This window comes from Peromyscus californicus, unplaced genomic scaffold (assembly GCF_007827085.1).
Source record: "Peromyscus californicus insignis strain IS unplaced genomic scaffold, ASM782708v3 Scaffold_8__1_contigs__length_139910024, whole genome shotgun sequence".
Classification (NCBI taxonomy): Eukaryota; Metazoa; Chordata; class Mammalia; order Rodentia; family Cricetidae; genus Peromyscus; species Peromyscus californicus.
The window spans coordinates 42,857,926-42,879,505 of record NW_026294606.1 but is presented as its reverse complement, the minus strand read 5'-3'; the positions used below and the strand labels follow the sequence as shown (position 1 = coordinate 42,879,505).

At 43.5% G+C, this 21,580-nt stretch overlaps 1 protein-coding gene across 3 annotated transcripts in view; it reads left to right on the top strand.

Annotated features, from left to right (window-relative positions):
• Elmo1 (engulfment and cell motility 1) overlaps positions 1–21,580 on the top strand; it is a 534,626-nt gene that overhangs the window by 141,484 nt on the left and 371,562 nt on the right. For all 3 annotated transcript variants that reach the window (XM_052729418.1, XM_052729416.1, XM_052729419.1), the window contains exons 5-6: positions 6,927–6,977; positions 18,023–18,192. In XM_052729418.1, coding sequence (XP_052585378.1) covers positions 6,927–6,977; positions 18,023–18,192 — 221 coding nt within the window. The remainder of the gene's footprint in view (positions 1–6,926; positions 6,978–18,022; positions 18,193–21,580) is intronic.

Genomic DNA, 21,580 nt, shown 5'->3' with positions numbered 1-21,580 from the left:
GGAGTGAGCACTGCCTCTCCCTGTGTAGCCCTGGGCAGAGGGTATGATTCTCCAACTGCCTACCATGCACAGATGGGTCAGAGGAGAGCAACGTGACCAGTCGACCTGTGCTGGACCATAGAGCTGCTTTACTGCTGGAGGGTTAGGTTTCAGAGCTACTTAGAAGTGGTTTCTGGTAAGATTCTGGCCAAGGAGCGTAGGGGCATGCAAGCGCACAGACCTTTCGCATGGAGTCATACTGGGGGAGAAGCTCACTTCTTCATCACTCTCTGCTGGTGAAACGTCACATTCTCTCAATTGGCCAAGGGAAAGATGCTCGGGCCCAGCTTCAATGCAGTAATGCAGGGCCAAGGTCAAGTGGAGTTTGAGTTGAGACAAAGCAAGCAAATGACTGGCCTATGAAGTTGGGACCTTTGCTGCAGGATATTTGATCACACTGTGATACTCTGAAACTGTTAATAGAGTTAACCTTGAATCAGGGGATGGAGTCAGCGACTAGCTGACTAGAATTAGCCATAGAGATTTTGGAGAACCCAGGATAACATAGAGAGGCACAGGAAGGAGTAGGGAAGGCCTTGGAGAGATTCAAGGGCTTTTTGATCTGCAAAGCATGGAGAGAGGGTCAGCTGGTCATTCCTCTGCTGCTTTCTTTTCTTTTTTTTTTTTTTACTTTTTACTCCAATATCTGATTCCTGAGATTTTAGCTTCTTATTCTGCCTTAAATGTGAGTGTGGGGAATTATTATGAATAACTATGAAATATTACCTGCACTTTCAATTTTTCTGTAAGATAAAACCTTGAATAGATGTTGAATTTGAGCATTTTAAGGGCCATTGTCAGACATGACAAAATTCATACACCAAAAATGTGTTTCTTATTGACTATCCTTCATGCTCTATATGGAAGGAAAGGCATTGGTTTTTATCATGGAACCCACTGCCTATCAACTGTTGGAATCTTGGCATTATCTCTTAGATTGTTCTCTTCGGTACTGGAAGGTGCTGTGTGGGCCTGCATCTCTGGGGTTGGAGCCTGTACACAGTTGCTCAAGTCCACTCTCCTGGCTTAGTTTCCTGAAGGTTTTCCCCCACCTTTTCTAACTCACAACTGACAGATTTATTTCCCTGAGATTCCTTCACCATATCAGTAGAACTGCTCAAGCGCCTTCAATATTTCCTCCCTGTTTGCTGGGTTGGGAATAGGAAGAGTATTGACGTTTGGCACTGGGCCCTCTGCCTCCCTTCTGCTGATAAGGAACCAGGCTGATTGAGAGCAGTTGGCCCAGGCTCAAGCTGGATTTTCCTGCCTCTCAGTCTGTTGTACCTTCCAGACCACTGTGGGTCCAGCTTCCTTACCCCACCACTGTTCTCCAACACAGTACCTGTCCTGGGAGAGATTTGATTGACACTTGACCTCATCCCCTGGTGCTCAGACTATGCCTTTGCCTATGTCAACGGGATGGAGTGCTAACATTATGCCCTGAGCTTCTGCTTGTGGAGACTGCCTACACTCACTTAAGTGTCATCACAATCACATCCCATTCTCTGTTGAACAAATCTCAGTGGACAATATTCCAGGGTGTTAGAAGGACAGGGATTTGAAGTGCATTTCATCTGAATTTGGGATCCAGGGCCTGGGCACTTCCTGTTATGTGAAAATAATTGTATTTTCCCACTTTTGAACTTTAGTAGACTTTGAATAATGCCTGTTCCTATAAGACAAGCTTGTTTGTTTCCAGAGAAACACACTGTTCTTTATCTGTGTCTTTGGCCCTCGATTAAAACACCAAAGGGGACAGACAGTCTCCTCTGTTTGTTCACTTAGATTTGCCTGTTCTAGGACACTCCTGGGCTGCTGGGAGCTGCCGACCCCCCACCCCCACCCCTGTCCAGTTCTTCTAGCTCAGATCTTCCTAGGGAGAGCAAGAGAGCAGACGACTCACGGTGGCCTAGGTCTTCAGTCTGTGGGACCTTAACATCTCTGACCATAGGCCTCGTTCCTTGTAGTTTTTCAGATTTTAGACTTGAGAACAGGGTATCGGACTCTGTGCAGAGTGAAAGCATTAAAACAGTGACAGCTGAGCATGACAGAAGAGCAGGAAAGAAGCCACAGATGGCACCTTTCTGGGCGGAGGTGAAGTGCTGCAGCCGGAGTGGGAAGGCAGCGTCTCTGACCAGTAACTCTGGAAGAGCCATGTGTTAGTTGTAGGAAATGACCTTCTTTTTTCCTTCAACCCGCTCCCCCCAACTTCTCTCCCCCCATCATTGCAGAGGGGAGGGAGTTCAGATTTTACTTTAGGGCATCTTAACACTCCTTCCTAAAGGTCGTCGTCCGTTGTCTTCCATCCACAGACTTTGCTCCGTAGCATAGCAACCAATGTGTCATATACTCCCCTTAACTGCTTCATTAGCCTCAAGATGGGAAAGTGAAGCAAACGGACATAGGATGGATTAACGGGGTCATGTTTACGTGTGCAGTCGCTCTGTCTGATGTTTAGGCAATGGTTCTGAAGAACAGTGTTATCTCGGAGTAAAACATCTAAAGTTAGGGTCTCCTCCCAAGTGAGAGAGGCAAAACAAACAATGATGGAGAGAGGAGATGGCAAGGATGTACCTGTCTGCTAAGGACCAAGACCCCTAATATTGGAAGCTTTCCCACCCGCTAAGGTTCTCTGTTGTCTCTGGTAAGCAACAGAAGAGGCAGCGTTTGTGCTTCTGACCAGATACTGTTCTGGATTAGCCTAAGTAGAAAGTTGGCATACTGAGGAAATCAGGCTCTGGAGGAGAAGGTTTGACAACAGTGGCATTCTTCTGTAGGATCCAGGCCTCACAGAGGCTGAGTGGACAAGGACGGTACATAAAGAAACAGAGACAATCTGTTGGGATGCCTGTAAATGTCCGGGGCTAGTGCAGACTGCAGTGGGTTGTGTGGGTAAATATGACAGCACTCTCCACTGCTGTCCCTCGGTCACTTGTCATTCTTCTCATGGCCTGTGTGCAGGCCTGGCAGCTCCCTGCAGAGATGTTCTTTCTCCTCTTCATGTTTGAGGAGGTGGCACGAGGAGGCCTGTTGACTGCAGACAGTGGTACCTTGAAATTCAGAATGCTTGTTCTAAATGTGTCTTATGATGGTTTGTTTTTCTTTTTGTGAAGTTTAAATTAAATTTACTGTTTTAACTGACACATAAAAATATAACAGTTACACATATTTTTGGTACCATATCATGTTTTGGTACCCTTATGTACTGTGTGATGTTTAAATCAGGGTCAACAATCTCTCTCTCTCTCTCTCTCTCTCTCTCTCTCTCTCTCTCTCTCTCTGTGTGTGTGTGTGTGTGTGTGTGTGTATGTGTTTGGGTGGGTGCGTACACAGGGGTGTGCATGTGTGTATGTACGTGTGTATGTGTGTGTGTGTGTGTGTGTGTGTGTGTGTGTGTGTGTGTGTGTGTGTGTGTGTGTGGAGAGGGCAGAGGTCAGTCTTGAGTGTCATTCCTCATGAGACATCTATTGCCTCCATTTTTTGGCATGCCTTCTACTGGCCTGTGGCTTATTGATGGTTATAGACTGACTGGCCAGCAAGCCTAAGGATTCACCCCTGTCCATCTCCCCTGAGCTGGTATTACTCGTACAAGCTACTACTCCGTGCTATTCTACGTAGATGCTGGGGATTGAACTGAGGTTGTCAGACTTGCCAAGTGGGCACTTACTTTACCGACAGAATTATCTCCGCAGCCCTTACATAATCTATTTCCTCAGATATTTATCATTTCTAAATGGTAACAATACACAATCCCCTTTCCTAGTTCTTTAAGATACGCAGTATGTAATAGTTATACAGAGTCACTCTCTGTATAATGCCACATCAAATCCTAACTTCCATACGCACGTGGCTTAGCTCCCATCGAGTAGCCTTTCTCTTCTGTCTCCCCGACACACTTGCTTCCCCCTCCCCCATAGCCTCTGGGAACCACCATTCTCAACTCTTGAGGGCCTGCTTTTCTATACTTCACACATGAGTGAGATCATGTGGTATTTGCCATTCTGTACCTAGCTTGTATCCCTTGGTATAGTAACTTTGGTTCTATCCTTGTTCAAAATGATACAATTCCACTTTTTCCTGGCTGATTGATCTTCCATTGTGTTTCTGTATCCATTCATCATTTGATGGACATTTAGGTTGTTTCCATTTTTGGCTACTCAGAATAGCACTTGCAGGAAATGTAAATGTTTCTTCCATACGGTGATTTGATTATATACGTACGCATGCATTGCTGGGTCATATAAGAGATGTTCTTCTGAGTTTTTGAGGAACCTTTTTTCCCACAGTAACTATATTAATTTTCCAATTGTGTGCAGTGTTCCAATCTTTTTTTTTTAATTCTTACCAACACTTTAGTCTTTTTTTTTTCTTTTGGGGTTTTTGAGACAGGGTTTCTCTGTGTAGCCTTGACTGTCCTGGAAGTTGCTGTGTAGACCAGGCTGTCTTCAAACTCAGAGATCCACCTTCCTCTGTCCCCTAAGTGCTATGATTAGTCACTATGCCTGGCTAGGCCTTTTTTTTCCTCTTGTAATAGCTATTCTTGTAGGCATGAGCTGATAAATCACTGTTTTTGACTTACATTTCTCTGATGATTAGTTATATTGAGTATTTGCAACAGACTTCATAGCAACACCAGATCAGTATTTAGTTGAATAGCAGTCAATCCATTTGACATATCAGACAGCCTAATCAAGTTGAAAAGACCCCCAGAGAAGGTGTAATCCACTGGGAATTAGAATTTGGCTTATGTGGTTGATATATTGTGCACCCCAACAAACTTATCTGGGGGTCAGAGAACAGAACAGCCACTATATTAAACATAGATTTAGGCAGTGGTACCACACGCCTTTAATCCTTGCATTCCGGAGGCAGAGATCCGTCTGGATCGCTGTGAGTTCAAAGCCACACTAGAAACAGCCAGGCATGGTGACAGACGCCTTTAGTCCCAGGAAGTGATGGCAGGAAGCAGAAAGGTATTTAAGCCTTTTAAAGCTTTTAGCTTTTAGCAGCAGTTCAGGTGAGATCCATTCAGATGAGGATTCAGAGGCTTTCAGTCTGAGGAAACAAGATCAGCTGAGGAATTGGCAAGGTGAGGTTGAATGTGGCTTGTTCTGTTTCTCTGATCATTCAGCGTGCACCCCAATACCTGGCTCTGGGTTTGTTTTTATTAATAAGACCTTTTAAGATTCCTGTTACAGGTCTAGATAGGTATTTAAAATGTGTGGATCATGATACTACATACACTCTAGGGTTGGTAGAAACAGAAGAGAATTTTGAAGAAGGAGTCAAAGAATCCTGGGTTGAAAATAGTTGATGCTTTCCATTTTAGAGTTTCTGGACTTCTCAGGAAGTTCTTGCAGTGAGCAATCATGCCTTTTACCCCAGCAGGAGATTCCTGGAAGAATAAAGTGGTGAGAGTGAGGATTTCTCAGCTGATTCTCCAGAGAATGAGAATTAATCCTGTTTCATTTTGGATCTGTTCCAGTGCTTCATTCCTTACTTTGGAAGATGCCTACTCTCAGTCTTGCCTGGTCCAAGGGCTTAATTCATGAGGCTGCCTGTTTTTCAGAATCCCTAATTCATAAGAATTTCAGTTCTCCGTCTTCTGACTCTGATTCCTTAGTGTGTTCAGAAGCTGGCCATGGAGGAGGGATGATGTACATTCAGCTTGCTTAGTACTCTGCAGCTAACATTTGCTCACCTCCTCTTCACTCTCTTAGAATTGTAGACTCATTCAGCTTGAAATGACCTGAATTTACATTGCTGTTCTCAGCCATCCTGCTTTGTGGCCGTTGGGCCCCACCTTACCCCTCTGGTAATAAGGAGATGGCTCTCTACAGAGTGATGTGGTGTTTCTGGGACATTCTAGATAAAGACGAATGGCCCATGTTGTTGTTGTTGTTTGCTCACTGGGGACAGGTTTCAGGCTTGCCTGTGTGTGGTGTGAAGTATCTAGAAGTACTTTTCTTTGGGAGGGAGTGCTCAATCTGTCCCCTGACAGCTAATTCTTTGTAGACAATTTATTGTCTGTAACTAGTAAGAACTGGACAAGGAAACAAGTGATGGATGAGCCTTAGACACACCAGTGGGGAGTTTCCCACCAGCTCTGTGTACCTGCTGTTCCATAGCCTGTGACTTGTTTCAAAGGGTGTGGAAAGCAAGTCTACTAGTCTCAGAGCTCCTTGGGGCTACAGCAAGGGTGAGTCCTGCTAGGTTGCCACCTTCTAAAGACTGAGCATGGTGCATACTCTGGTGGAAAGAACCAGAATGGACAGTGAAATTTAATCTTTAGTGCTAAGGATGTCAGGGGCGGCTCCATGCTCACAGACTGATCTGGAATCTGCTCATTCATACTACTTATTCCTGACTTCAAGGGATTGTGCATAAGGAACCAGCTGATGCCAAGAAACCCTTTAAAAAAAAATCACAACTTTATTGAGAGATGCTTTGCAGAACAAAATTTAACTATTTTAAATATGTTTAATTTGTTTATTTTTAGTTTTTTTTGGGGGGATTTATATAATTATTACCACAATTAATTTTCAAAAAATTTTGACATAGGAATAAATGTTTCTGTGGATATCAGTATACAAGTTTTTTTTTTGTGGACATGTTTTCAGTTCTATCAGCTGTAGAATTTCTAGACCATGTTCCCTGAATACATTTTTACAGTTATTATTTTGATTTGCTATTTTGAAGTCTCATATTCCTATTCTCTGAGTTAAGCTTCTTTGTAGAAATAATTGAAAGTTACACAAATGAAAATAGAGGGGATCATAAGAATGTTTATTGCATAGAATCAGGTTGAGATATATTTGCTTTTGTTCTCCTCTTTATCAAGCTTCTACTTAAAGATTTACTAAAGCTCGTCTTTTCATCTTTTGCAGAATCGCAATGAAATAAAAAATGGAACTATTCTTCGATTAACCACGTCTCCAGTAAGTTGATCTTAGTTTATTGCTTCTCATTAAAAGTTTCCCAACTAGGTCTGCTGTATGTGATGGTGGGTACAGAGCAGCGAGAGTGACTTCTGCAGAACCCAGAGTGCAGTGTCCTCCCAGACAGATTCTAGATTCACAGGAACATTCTGCTTTCTCTTTCCCATGACAGGCAGGTGACTTTGTCTCAGGACACTGCCAAGTAAATGGATGGTGAAGACTTGAAGTTTGTGGTAGTTAACCCAGCCACAGCTCTCATAGTACAAATGGGATAGTAGCCGTCCTGATTGGTTTGGCCCACTTACCCACACATCACCTGATGCCATGGAACAGACAAAACTAAACCAACCAACCAACCAACCAACCAACCAATCAACCAATCAACCAATCAAGAAAAAACAAACAAACAAACAAACCCGATAGCCTGCTACTGCCTTTCAAGTCTCTCTGTGTGTGGTGTGTGTGTGTGGGAATGAAGTGTGTGGTGGTGGGGTGAGGTGGGTGGGTATTTGATTATTTTCTACCCTGGATCTGTTATTAAACATTCCCTAAAATCAGCTCAAGCGCATCGCCTTCTTACGCAGTTTTCCTTTCAGCTGCTTCTATATAAAACATTTGAAGGTTTCTGAAGAAAAGCAGCTAAATAGGATGCCGCAATATATTTAGACTATGCCTGGGATTGTGATCTTTCTTATATGTAGCGATGCTGCAAAGAGACATTAGCATATTTAAAATATCTTCCTTCACAGCGCAATTCCTTGCTTCCCTGAAAAATAACGTGCACGAAGTACTGCAAGTGTTACTATTTTCACACTGCAAATGTGATGAAATGTGTATATATCTATCATTTTCAGTTCCCACTGAAGCCATGTGCTAGGCTAAAAATAAATTTAAAAATTGGGAAAAGCATCTGGCTGGAATTAAAGAGTGGGTACTGTAGCTACCGCAAATTCTTCTCATTGAAAATTACATTAGAGCCTTAAAAACTCAAACATTTTCTCCTGTAACATCTTGAACCTAACATAGTGATGAGCTCTGGGGACTGTCTGCTGGAGTTGATGGAGCCATCTTCCAATTCCTCCATGCCAGTGCGTAGAAAATACAGTTGGCCTGTGGGTTTGAATGGCTGCAAGATGAGCTGACAGGTTGGCACCAGCCTTTCCCTGGCGTTCTCATTCATCAGGTCAAGGTTCTTTATGCTTCCCTTTTCCTCTGCTAATTACTGCCTCTAGAGAGGCCCAGTGTTCTGTGTAGGCTGGCTCCATGTCAGGGAAGAAATGACTCTGTTATTGCCCTGGGTTCTTAAACAAAATTCCCTATGTACCATGACATGAAAGGGGAAGAGACACTGTCCAAGGAACAGAGAGGACTACTGAGAGAGGGAGAGGGAGAGGGAGAGGGAGAGGGAGAGGGAGAGGGAGAGGGAGAGGGAGAGGGAGAGGGAGAGGGAGAGGGAGAGGGAGAGTTGTAGGGTAAGGTGAGGAATATCTCAGTACGTTCTATACTTCCCTGAAGATAATCCCATGTAATAAAACAAATAAAATAAAAGAAGACTCAGTGTGGGGATGATTTTCTTTTTTTCTGGAAAGACAGTGTGTGATAAGAGTTGTCATCAGAGACAGTGGAATTGTGATTGTAGAAGAATGATTCTCTCACTGGAAGTTCTGTGACTGAAAAGGTGGGCGAGGCAGTCCCTAGGGCACTATTGTAATGCAGGAGTCCACTCAACAGAGACCATTTTGCACTTCCTAGAGCAGTGGCCTCTACACCAGTAGCAGCAGTGGGACTTTAGAGATGCTGATGTCTAGCCTTGCTAGTAAGACTGGGCAACAGTGTCTGAGAATGGGGCCCAGACACCTACACTTAAAGGAGCCTTTTGTGTGGGGTTGAAGCCACAGGGGTCTATAACTAAGTGCTAGCACACAGCAGTTTATATGGAAACTAAAAGCTTCATTCATTGCTGGATTTTTTTTTTAATTTTGTGTTTAAATGAAAATGGATAAGACAGGCTATCTCACTTTAAACAAAGATAGGGTCTCTCTATGCTAGTCCTGACTGTCCTGGAATTCCCTATATAGACTAGGCTGGCCTTGAACTCACAAACATCTTCCTGCTTCTGCCTTCCAAGTGATAGAATTAAAGGCATGTGCCACCCTGCCTGGCCTAATTCACTTTTTATGTATATAATAAAATATAAAGAAGTGTTTTCACTAAATTTGTTAGGAAGTATTAGAGTGCAGTAAAGAAGCCAGTAGATGTTTTTATACTACTTTTTACATGAAGTTCTTTTCCCACAGTGCTTGACTTGTCCCTGCAAATAGATAACAGCATACATAAGTGTGTGCAAAGCTACATACAGACATGTATACGTGATTATACACACATGCACACACATGCACGCACGCACGCACTCTAGTTTTAGGTGAGGTACAGAGTATATGTACATGTCTGTGAGTTCCGGAGCAGGCCTGGTGAGCTTCAGTAGAAGCTGAGGAGTACCTCTGTCCACCTGCTCTGCTCAGAACCAGGAACTAAAACTGAGGTCATGTACTGCACAAAGCACATTTTAGCTATGTTCCTGTTAAAAAAAGTTTAGACCGTCAGACTGTCATTTTCCCTTTCTTGGAATTTATTAAAATAAATTTCATAATGAACTGGGCATGATGCTATATCCCTGCATTTTGGGAGACAGAAGCTGGCAAATCTCTCTGAGTATGAGGCCAGCCTGGTCTACACAGTAAGTTCCAGATCAGCCAGGCTTACATAGAGAGACCCTATTTTAGAAAAGTTATTCCCCCCAAATTCTCATAATGAATGTCTGTGTATTCTTGGAATGGGTAGAGACTATGAAGTAGTATACACCCCAGACATCATAAAAAAGAGGTTGGTACATTTAACTATCCCCAAATAAAATCTTCAAAACATTTGTGTTTGGAAATAACTCCAGACTCAGAGTCAAGAATGATGCATCGGAAAATAACAGGTGGTAGTCTGAATGACCTAGCATGACTCCTTAATTCACAGAATCCTTTATGTATGGATTCATACTGCTTCAACATGTGTGGTCATAGGTATACCAGAAGCAAAAAAGGGAAAATTATGTATCCATATATACTTACGTATATGTATGCATCATCTCACGTAGAGAGATCTCAGTCTCTTTCTTAAAAGGAATGGAGTTTATGTTCTTAGTAATTAGTGCAAGGAGAGGATGCTGTGGATCAGCGCAGGAACTGGTGCAGCCTTGGCAGGGAACCTAGCTGGTCCACCCAAGTACATTATATACATTCACTTTTAACTTAATTCTCCTGTTGGGGATTTATCTGATAAGTAGACTCAAAATTACAGGACATGCACACCACACACATGCGCATCCAAGCATGGCTGTATTTCTTCTAGTGACCAAAACCTGGGACCCAGTTATCATTTGGATAAGACTTTAGTATGTAGCACCCTGGAGGCATCTCCAAAGAACATTACTAGGTGCAAAAGTTGATGGCAGAACAATGTATGTACAACAGTGGTTATTCTGTTTATAGAAATGAAAAAAACATATATTCTGATAAAAGGATCAAAATGTCTCTCAGAGAATACCACAGGCAGTGCTTAGTGGCACACTATTTATTATATAATCTCCTAAAGTACTTATGCATTTCTTCATGTCTCATGTGCTGGTATTACTTATCATTAAATGAGCAGTGTGAACTCATTGTAGTATGCAGAAAATATATGCATCACATCTGCAACTGGAAACATTTCTGTCCTCTAGTCTATGCAACTATGCGACGAGCCACTAAGATGTATGGATGAGTTCCTCTTCCCCCTGCTCTCTCATTTCATTCCTTGTACACAGAGAAACGCAAACTACTTATTAAGAACCCACTATTGCCTTGTCGTCTCCAAGCATAAGCCTTCCTGCTGTTCTCTGGTGTTCCGGATGCACAGTGGGAATCATCTAGATCAGAAGACCTGTCACTGTGATTTTGGGGCCTTCTTTCGGTGGTGATAAGAAAGATTTTGATATGTCAGTCATTCCATGGATTCAGGTTATCAGAGATTCTTATCAACATGCATTATTGTATGATTAACAGATGAGGATTTTTAAATCTGTACGGGTTTAAAGAATGAGGGAGTCTCTGAGGCCATACATAACATGCCTGCAGAGAGATGACCCATGGGAGATAAGCAGACAGTTCTGTTTAATAGGACTCAGTAGCTGGTGTTGGTTCAAACTTCTAGTCTGATCCGGAGTGGTTTATTTTGAGCATACTTAAGCATTGCACATTTTGGTGAAAACTTCTCTGGTGATAAGTAACTCAACCCTTCATTCACAACAAAGCATACATAAATCTCTTTGAGGACCAAAATACACTCAATAAAGATCAGATGTGACTACATTGTAACCCTTTGTAAAATACGTATGATGCCTTCCATAAAGAGGTTCTACAGATAGGCTAAGAAAAAAACAAGTTTGTGGAAAGAGTATCAGGGGGAGGGAGAGGGATTCAGTGCTGTCTCTGGCCACATGGATAGTGCAAAGGTTCCCAGGCTAGAAAGCACATCTGCTCCCAGCCTTCTGGGCCGATAACAGGTATTACATTCCTTTCCTTGAATGAACAGCTCTGTGTGCTTAACATTTCAGGGTTTCCTAGTGCTTATCTGTGAGCACAAAGCCCTCAGTGCCTCCTACAGGAAAACTGAAAAAAGAGTTACAAAATGTCTGTGTTCCATTTTTCTTCCATTGCTTTAGAGGCCTAACTTTGGAGAAGTCAGTGGAGAGAACAGATTATAGGGTTAGCAAGGTTAGGTGTTTCCGGCATAGTTTATGTGGAGGTGCACATGGCTTAGGCATCATGGCTTGTTGGGGTGCCACTGGGAGGGAGAATCTTGTGAAGGGCCAAGCCCCAAGGCTTCATGAAGTGATTCTCTTTGCTGAAGGAGGCCTGTGTTTTGGCAAACAGTGTGATTGATGTTGTACTATTTCTCTGAGTAGATGGTTGTGAGTAGGGAGATGGAGCGTTTGAGAAGTCAACTGTGTACCATGCACACTAGGCAGTGAGGTAAGTGTCCTGCTGGATAGGCTGGAGACAGAGGTGTACCAGTCTCTACTGTGTGTATATAGTATTTAGAGCTGTGGACAGGTGACATCACCCACCTCCCTCCATAGAGAAGGTCTGGAGGGCTCAGTGCAGAGCCTTGGGGACACTCACAGGTTGGCAGAAGTGAAGAAAATGTTCCAGGGATGAGACTACTTAGGGGCTTGATGACTGTGGAGATGTCAGGGAAGATGAAAAGAGGAAAATGGTTGCTGGACCAGTCCCCACAGGTAGTGCTGGCCGAAAGGAGGTGCTCTTCAGTACTTAAGTAAGGATGGGCCTGGAGACCTCACCAGAGAAAGGAAGGGATGAAAGAAGGAGGCAACAGCTTCAGAGTTGCTCCTTTCTCTACAGGTACTGAGAATGGGGGACATTCTCAGTACCTGTAGAGAAATTGGGACAATTGCAACAGGGGAATTGGGCGTGTGTGTGTGTGTGTGTGTGTGTGTGTGTGTGCATGCGTGTGTGCGTGTGCACGTGCATGTGTGTGTGTGCATGAGAGTGTGTTGGGAATCCATGATCTGGAAGATGGAGGGAGAAATTTTTAAGTTGAGTTCATAGGAGCGGAGCTCTGGAGGTACAAGACCATCTCTGATAGGAAGGAGGGTGCTTGCTTCTCAGCATGAGGTTGCGGAAGCAGAGTGAAGGAGAACTGCTGGCTGCCCTTAGTGGGAAGACAAAGGTGCACCTGGTTGCTTGCTTCAGTTTTCTTAATGCCAGGTGAGGCAGAATCATGGGTAGGAACAGAGGCAAAACAGAGGAAGGGCAGAGCAGGGGCAGACATGCGGGAACTAGCGGGGGGGGGGGGGGGGCGTTTAAGGATAGAAGAAAAGAGAAAGGAAACATTTCACAGATGAATATGCAAACATATAAGGACAGTGTAGTTAAATGGCTGGGCAACATTAAATGTACATTTGGGAATATCTAAAACATAGATGAACTTGAGTTTAGTCACCTTTTAATTGACATGAACCCAGGATTGTGCTAGAAGTTTGAGGGGCATGATTCTGACCTCAAGAAGAGAGATGGCAAGTTCTGTGTGCTCATACCCCTGGGTCTTTCCCTGTTTCTAGGTGACTCCTCATGGATCACTGCTGAGTCAAACTCAGACCCTTTCCATGATCTGAACTGTTTGAGTGGCATGAAGTGAAACATGTTTTCCGTCCTTGGAACGGTACAAGGAAATAAAATTTACTCTCTGATATGGTCCCTCATACAGCTGGTAAACTCTTCATTTTGTGCTGAGCCTGGAAAATCAGAACCAAGGCCATCATACTTTTAATACTCATAGTTTTTTCCTCTCAAATATAAAAGTGGCACAGAATTATGGAGAAATAAAACCAGCCTGCTACAAAGAAAATTATCATCATTAAACATGTCACATTTTGATTTGTCACATTTGGATACACACACACACATACATACATACATACATACATATAAATAAATAAATAAATATATATATATATATAAATAAATATATACATAATTTACTTCATTTATTGACATTTTTCACACTCCTTGTGAGTGCCGGGTAATATCCCAGATTCGGAAAATGTCAGTCAGCACATCTAACGTATTTCTTCTCCTGGAGTTGATGTGCTAGTGGATACACACATCCTTGTATGCATGACCCTGCCCTCACCAACTGTAACATATTTGCATGCTGGCTATTGCCTTTAATACTCTTAACAAAAGACGTAGCTATTCTGTCTCACATTTTCTTGGAATTTGGTTTATAATTCACATATTTCATCCCAGTTGAACAGTGGCATCTGGTGTGTGAATATCAACACTTCTTTGAGGTCTCCCATTCAGGGCAGCAGACATCTGCTTCAGATGTCCAGATGCATCCTTTCAGAGAAGCACATCACCACTCAAGAAGCTACCAGCTCTCCACATTCCTGGACAGCATGGGCTTCGTGTCCTGTCATTCTTCTGTCCCTAACTCCTTCCATCTCCGTCTCACTCCTCCCTGGGTCTTGGCCTGTCCCTGTAGACACTCCAGGCTGGCTTCACCTGTAGGGCTTTTGCCCTCACCAGCCCTCCTGCCTACTCTTTCTCCCAGCACAGTGTGCTGGTCTCTGTCTCACTCTGCTTGGATGTCACTGCCTTAGGCAGCTTGGTCTTGGAACAGCCCATCTAAAACACTCACCAGTTGTTTTCTGTCATAGCTCTCCACGTTAGTGTTTCCCATAAAACGTGGCAACACATTCTTTAACTTTTTATTCCTACTATTTTAAAAGTGACCTCCTCTCACCCCAAGGTGGGAAGTTATTTGTTGCTGTCTCTCAAATGTGTAAGAATAAACTTTGCAGAAGTATCTATTAGTTGGCAAATGAGCATTAGGAGGGTAACTTGCTTTGAAATTGATAATTAAAGAAGGTTTATCTGAGACAAGTTTAAGGAAAATTGTGTGCATGTGTTTTTCTGTCATGAGTGACATCCAGACCAGAAATTTTCATTTTTAAAATCTAGTTTGATCATTAAAGACTTTTCTTCACCTTTATTCTGTAGAATGAAAATTTTGTGTCCAGATCATTTAGAGAAAACGAGTACCTATCCAACCTGCTGCAGTTCTAATGGCACAGATGCTGCATTAGCAGAGTCCCTTAGTTCTACATGTATTTTGATTGGAGGGTACATCTGTGACCCACATGTGTGGAGCTCTTTTCCTGGCCAACTCAGGATGGGGCTTCCTACCCAGCTGAGAAACAGTCTGTCACTTTGCGGGGTGCAAGGAACCTTTAATGTAATTCCCATCACAGTTCCTGGGTATGTCTGCTGATGGGGAAAATGAAGTCAAAAGAGATGAAGGAAAGTTCACTGTCTCCCTGAAGTGATCAGTGGCAGAGCTGACATCTCAGCTACCAAAGAGCTTTGCGCTAGGCCACACTGGATTGCTTCAGCCTCACAGTCCTCTTTGTGACCCTCCCCAGTGCTTTGAGTAAGTCTTGAAATAAAGACTTGCCAAAAGCAAACAAGGGTCAGGGCTATAACACTGCAGCTTTAAGAAGACTTGGTCCTTCAGTAAATTCCAAGGAAGTAGCATGGCCTGCCTCAAGGAGAAGACACCACCCAGACCCAGCACACACAGCTTTCAGACCTTCTGGTCCGTGAGGACAGAGGGAACTGTCCCAGAGGAATGTATAGGGGCTTGGAGTCTATGGAGTGTGAACATGTGACCCACTCTGGAGGAGTGGCCATGCCGCCCTTGGGATGGTTCTCTGCTGAGACCTGTCATCATTGAGGCACTGCTGTGCTGTGCTCATGTGTAAAATAATTTCTGTTTGTAGTTGCGTCCTCTTCATCGTCTTAAGATCTGGGACTCTTCAGTCTTGACTTATCTGCTCAAGTTTTGGTGGTTGTCCCTCTTCCCTTATTTTAAAATAACTAATTACTTAATTAACTTCAAAGTGCGTCCCTATTAAAGGCATGCCAATGAATGAGAAAGAGTGGCATAATACATTCCTTCACAGCAAAAGGTCTTTGCTGAAAATTGCACAAGTTTTAAAGGGGCGGACAGATTTTCTTCTTGGTGCAGTAGAGCTGGAAGACTTTACCGCGGCCCAGCTGGGAGTGACAAGGGGGTGACTGGGCAGCAGAACCAGTGTGGCGTGGTCCCACTATTGCTGCAAGATGCCAGGTCTGGTTGATGTGGAACAGTCATATCAGCCTGGGATTTTGAAGAGGCAACATGGCAGCCTGAGCGCATTCAGCAGAAGTTTCTGGAGACCCCAATCTAGGCCTTCAGATCTGGAAATTGTATGAATGAAGGATCTGTGGCTTTTAAAGCTGTTCGGGTCATGTGTGTTCTGGGAGCCTCTGTTGATGGCTGTTCTGCAGAGTCCAGCTATCCTGGTTTTATTTCAACAATATTGACGAGTTGTGCAAGCTGGGGCATGTCTGTCACTTGGGTTTCTTGCCCCTTCGGTTTCCTTTGTCAGATGAAAAAAAGAAAAAGTATCTTTATGCTTGGACTCAGTTCAGATTAAATGAATTACCTCATGAAGGTTTTGTAATAATGGGTGATAGCACATGGTAGGTGATGGTGAGCTGTTAATCTTGTTAATATCATCAAACACAGCAATTTTCATCTGTGCTGCTGATGACAGTGCGATGGTCTCTGAGTTGTTGTGATCTGTAGAGAAAATGTTTTCTTGTGGATAAAAGTGTAGTTTTCAAGGAATTCAAAGTGGTTCACTTTGATTAATTATACTGGGTCTGTGTTATATCAATTTGAAATATTCATCAAAGCATCCAAATTTGAAATACCTGTTGTACTTCTATATATCCACAAATATTTGGAGAATGGTATATCGTTAAATGATGTTAAAAGAGTGAGTGGTCCGCATTCAGCTCCCTTATGCCTTCTTTTAAGAAAATGGGCTTTTAGTGACTTGTGGCCTGTCAGTTCTCACCCTTCATCCCGGTCCCCCTTTCGTTATTCTGTTCTAATTCCTGCTGCTGACTGTGATGTAATGGGAAACCCCGGTGTGCTCTGACTACATGGTGCAATATATTCTCTTCTGTCTGGGTTCCAGAACAACTCCTCAGGGTCCTGGTTGTCCTCCCTCTCTTCCCAGGGGGCTGCTCTCCACAAGGGGCTGCTCCCCACCTCTCCCTTATAATCCAGCCCCATTGCAGAGCACAGGGTGTTTGTTCTTCAGTTGTTTTGTGACTAAACTTCTGTTCAGCAGAGTTGGTTGGTTGTTGATGTCAAACGCCATGTATTAGGCTCTTTCTGTTATTATAATGAAATACTTGAGGCTGGGTAATTTATAAAAGCAAGGAGTTTGTTTAGTTTGTAGTTCTGAAGGTTCAAGAATTTGGCACTGTTAACTCAACTCTGTTCAGGCCTTCATGGTGGAAGCCATGGTAGCGAGAGCCTATACAGGGGAGAGGTGAGGCGTGTATGAAATAAGAAAACAGTATCACCAGTCAGGGACCAAAAACAACCCTTTCACTAAGCCCCGCCCCTTAAGGTCCTACCACTTGTCCACACTGGGGAGCAAGCTCCCAACACATGAACCACAGGAGAAAAACCACTTCCAAACCACAGTGCCCCCGTCTTGCTGTATCTTTACAGTGTCACAGTATATCAAAGGAAAAAGCAAGTGCCAGAGACGGCAGGAGGGCAGAAGCTTCAGCCACTGTGGTTTGAAGTGAAGTCACTGGTGGATGGGGAGGGGTGAAATTTGTCCCACTGCCTGCCCCACCTGAAGGCAGACCCCAGCAGACCTTGAAGAGAAGAGTAAGACAGAGGGCAGGTAGTTCTCCGAAGTCCAGCCCTGCCAATCACTTCCACTCCTCCCTCCTCTGCATGCAGCATCCAAGTGCAGAAGCCCCAGCAAGGAGAACATTAATTCTAGGAAGAGCTGTTAATTGGACTTATAGTTATTGTGTTTTAAATTCATACAGCAAGTAGCCAGTGCGTGAGAAACACATGCTGTTGGAAACTGCAAAGACTCATTTGTGTGTCTAATGAAGCTTTTGAATGCAGGCGGTTATTACTCAGAGTTTTGACTGAATGGGTAATCATGATGCATAAATTTGTGTAATTGCTTAACTAAGCAAATAGCTTTTTGTCACTTCTAGATAATAATTTTATTGAAAAAGTAAACATCCTCTCTTTCTCTTTCTGTCTGTCACACCCTCTCAGTTTGGGAGCTTTAGAATTCATGTCCACTTGCCCTTATTCTTCCCTGAAATGGGCCCTGGCATTTTCCAGCTGGAAAAATGGAACACTGGTGAGAGGGGTCTTTACAATGGAAAGCTGCTCTTGATGTGCCCTGTTCTCATATGCATTTGGCCTATGCTTCTGGCCTGTGCATATTTATTTTCCAAGGACTCATTGATTTTTGTACTATTGTATTCACTTAAAAAAAAAAAGGGCAAGTTGATGGCATGTACTTATCTTCTTTCTGTTTTTTGTCCCCCACCCCCAAGGCTCAAAATGCCCAGCAGCTCCATGAACGAATACAGTCATCAAGTATGGATGCCAAGTTGGAAGCCCTGAAGGACTTGGCCAGCCTCTCCCGAGATGTTACCTTTGCTCAGGAGTTCATAAACCTGGATGGCATCTCACTCCTCACTCAGATGGTGGAAAGTGGCACTGAGTAAGCATACTCCTTCCTAGTCTCCCTCTTGTCTACTCTGGAGCTGTGGTGTGTGCTACGTTCTTTATTCTGTTAGTTTCCAGCTTTAGAGACCAGACCTTGGCCAGACTCTGTGAAAAGTAGCTTGAACACAGCAGCAGGTCATGGGCTTGTGATTCCCATAACTACGTCCACCACACACCAGCTACATGGTGTCACATGCTCAGAGTCCCTGAACACCTCAATTTTCACAGTCCAGAGGAAGAACACTAGGTCATTACCTCAAAAGGCCTAGCCAACTAGGCCAACTAGAATTATATTAAAACTGTAATTCTCTTGACTATTAATCTCTCAAACCCCTTGCTTATCCAACAGAACTTCCTTCCTCTGTCTGGAATAAAACTCAGAATATGATCATATGTTTTGAAGTATTTAGAGCCCTCTTAAGATACTTTCTTAAAGGAGCACTTTAATGATTAAAACAAACACAATTTACATTTTAAAATAAAAAATACTTATTGGGTTCCTACTGTATGCGGAATGGTGACAAGTGTCAAAAAACTGTAAACATGAACCTTGTCTTCCCAAAACTGGTGGACAGTGTTATATAGTCAAAATTCAAGGGTATTAATTCCTGCTGGGGGCAGAGGATTAGAGGCTGGGCCTGTTAGATCTTAAATGGTCTTTCAGAGGATGAGACAGTAGGTGAGGCCTGGCAGGAGCTTGAGGTCATCATGACGGAGGAGCAGGTCAGCATCTCAGGTAGTGAGCTGATCTTTTGGTGAACTGGCAGGAGCTTGAGTTCATCATGACGGAGGAGCTGGTTAGCATTTTAGGTAGTGAGATGATCTTTTGGTGAAGACTTCTGTCTCTGGTGTGACTAGAGAGACTAAGGAGCAAGGCTGGGCCAGCTTCCCCATGTGTGAGAGAGTATGCTGTTCACCAGGAAGGAAGAGGGTCAGAATGACTGCCCATGGGATTAGCTGCTGGTGGCATTGATGGCACATGGTAATACTGGTTTAGTTGACTACAAATTAGTACATGGGTAAAGATAGCTACCAAGAGCAAGAGGAGGGAGAATTACTGAGGACTGCGGCTTAAGTCTGGTCATTTGACTCTGTCTTCCATTCTCAGAGATGTGCAGAACAAATGGGTGATTGTGCACATTGGAGGCCTATCTGCTCTCCTCTTCCCTCTCTCTCCTTGTTCTCCTTCCTCCCACCCTGGGCATCATTAACCTCTCCACTGCTTACTGGAAACCAAAATGAAGGGATGGTAAACTTATGATGATCAGCTTGATGAGCTCTACAGCACTGGTTAGCACTGGTGAAAGATTCTCTGTTTTTCATTCAAAGGCACTACATTTTACAATAGTGCTAACATTTTCTATCTAATAATGTTCTTTCAAGTTTAAAATTGGGAATCTCGTCTCACAGACAAGTAGAAAACTTTCTAGGACCGAATAAAGAAATCAAATCAAATATAAGAACACCAACAAGTGTTGGTCATCTGGACAAGCGCCACTGTAGGCAGTACCTTTGGTTGCTGTTTTGTTTTCTGTGATGACTAAAATTCTCCTTAAGACATGGTGGAGCTTAAAACAGCCAGGAAGAAACTGAGAATGAGTTGGCAGCAAGGGATTTGACCAGGAAAAGAAAGTGCCTCCGGTGGCAGAAGCTTCAGAGGAAATGGAGGGTGGAGTGTTGTCATAGTTACTTTTCTGTTGCTGTAAGAAAATACCCCGACAAAAGCAACTTAAGGGCTGGAAAGATGGCTCAGTGGTCAACAGCATGTATGCTCTTTCAGAGGACCCATATCAGGCTTCCCACAACCAGCTGTAAATCCAGCTCCAGGGGATCGGAAACCTTCTTCTGGACTCTGAGGGCACCCACAGTTACAAGTGCACAAGCCCCCTGACTCCCCTAAAGAACACACATATACACATAATTAAAAATAGAAGTAGAAAGAAAATGAAAAGCGATTTACAGGAGAAAAGGCTCATCTTGACTCTGTTCCAGGCTGAGAACCTTCATGGTGAAGCAGCTATGACTGCAGGAACCCGAGTGAGCTGGTCACAGTGCATTCATAGTCTGGAAGCTGAGGATGGGGAATGCCAGTGCTCAGCTCACTTTCTCCTTTTTGTAGAACCCAGGATCCCAGCTGTGGTTGAGTGATACCACCCAGAGTGGGTAGGTCTTCCTACATTAACGAGTTTCATGTAAACAACTCCTCAGAGCATGTGCAGAGAACATCCCCAAGGTGCCTATAGAGCTCATCAACTTGACCGTCATAGGTTTACCCATCCCTTCATTTCAGTTTCCAGGAAGCAGTGGAGAGTCCCTTTCGACTGGAATGAGCATGTCCTTACCACATGTCCTCACCAGATGATTTCTGATCCTCCTGGGACAGTGAACCTTTGGGGCTTCTGCTTCAGGGACATTTGCTAACATGTTAAAGTATAAAGCTGCTAGTACCTTTACTGATATTTTCCATTGCCACTTATACATCACAGGGAGTGTTCTAGTGCCAGTCGTAATGCCACTGGCATTAAGTGGTTCTTTTATATGTGCCTAGGTATCTGGGCACTTTAGCTTTTGAATCTTTACAATTTCAATCAGTGTACATACATCTGAGTTTACCAGGATGGCAGTAATGATTACAAATTTAATAGTAAAGGTCCCCAAGTTAAGAGTCCTTGTGTACATCATGAGTACCAGGTTGTGCGACTGACCACTGTGTTTTGTCAATGAAGCCTGCATATCAAGACCCTCCTCTTTTTTGTTTCCCATGGCCTCAGTCTGCTACAGGTGCCATAACATAGTTCCAGAGACCAGTAGCTTAAACAACAAAATGCCCCTCCTCCCATAGTTCTGAAGGCTGGAAGGTGTCACCAGGGTTGGTTTCTTCTGAGGTCTGTTCTTCCCACACAGATGACTGCCTTCTCCCTGTATTCTCATGTGCCTTTCCCATGTGCCTGCACATCCTAGGATACCTGCATATTCAGAGTTACTCCTCTCAAAGAGACACTCGTCAGATTGGATCACAATGAGGCCTTATAATTCAATGGCCTCATTCCAAACTAATGGTCCTTTCTCCAAAGTACAGTTCCATCCAGAAGTACTGGAGTTTGCAGCTTCAACATGTGAATTTTGGGGCAACATAGTTGAGCCTGTAACACTCATCAAAGGACCGCTACCACTTTTGTTTTACAAGAAAAGAGTGTATGAATGGATAGCATGTACTTACCTTGTTAAGATTCTTCTCATCAATCCTATTGCCTTTCTCCATGGCTCACCATAACCCAGAGTTATTCAGAATAATCCCTTTGCTTAACTCCTGGCTGTCAAAGGCAGGCCTTAATCATATTGCCCTGCTCATGTACACTGAGAGAGAATGTCAACACCAGATG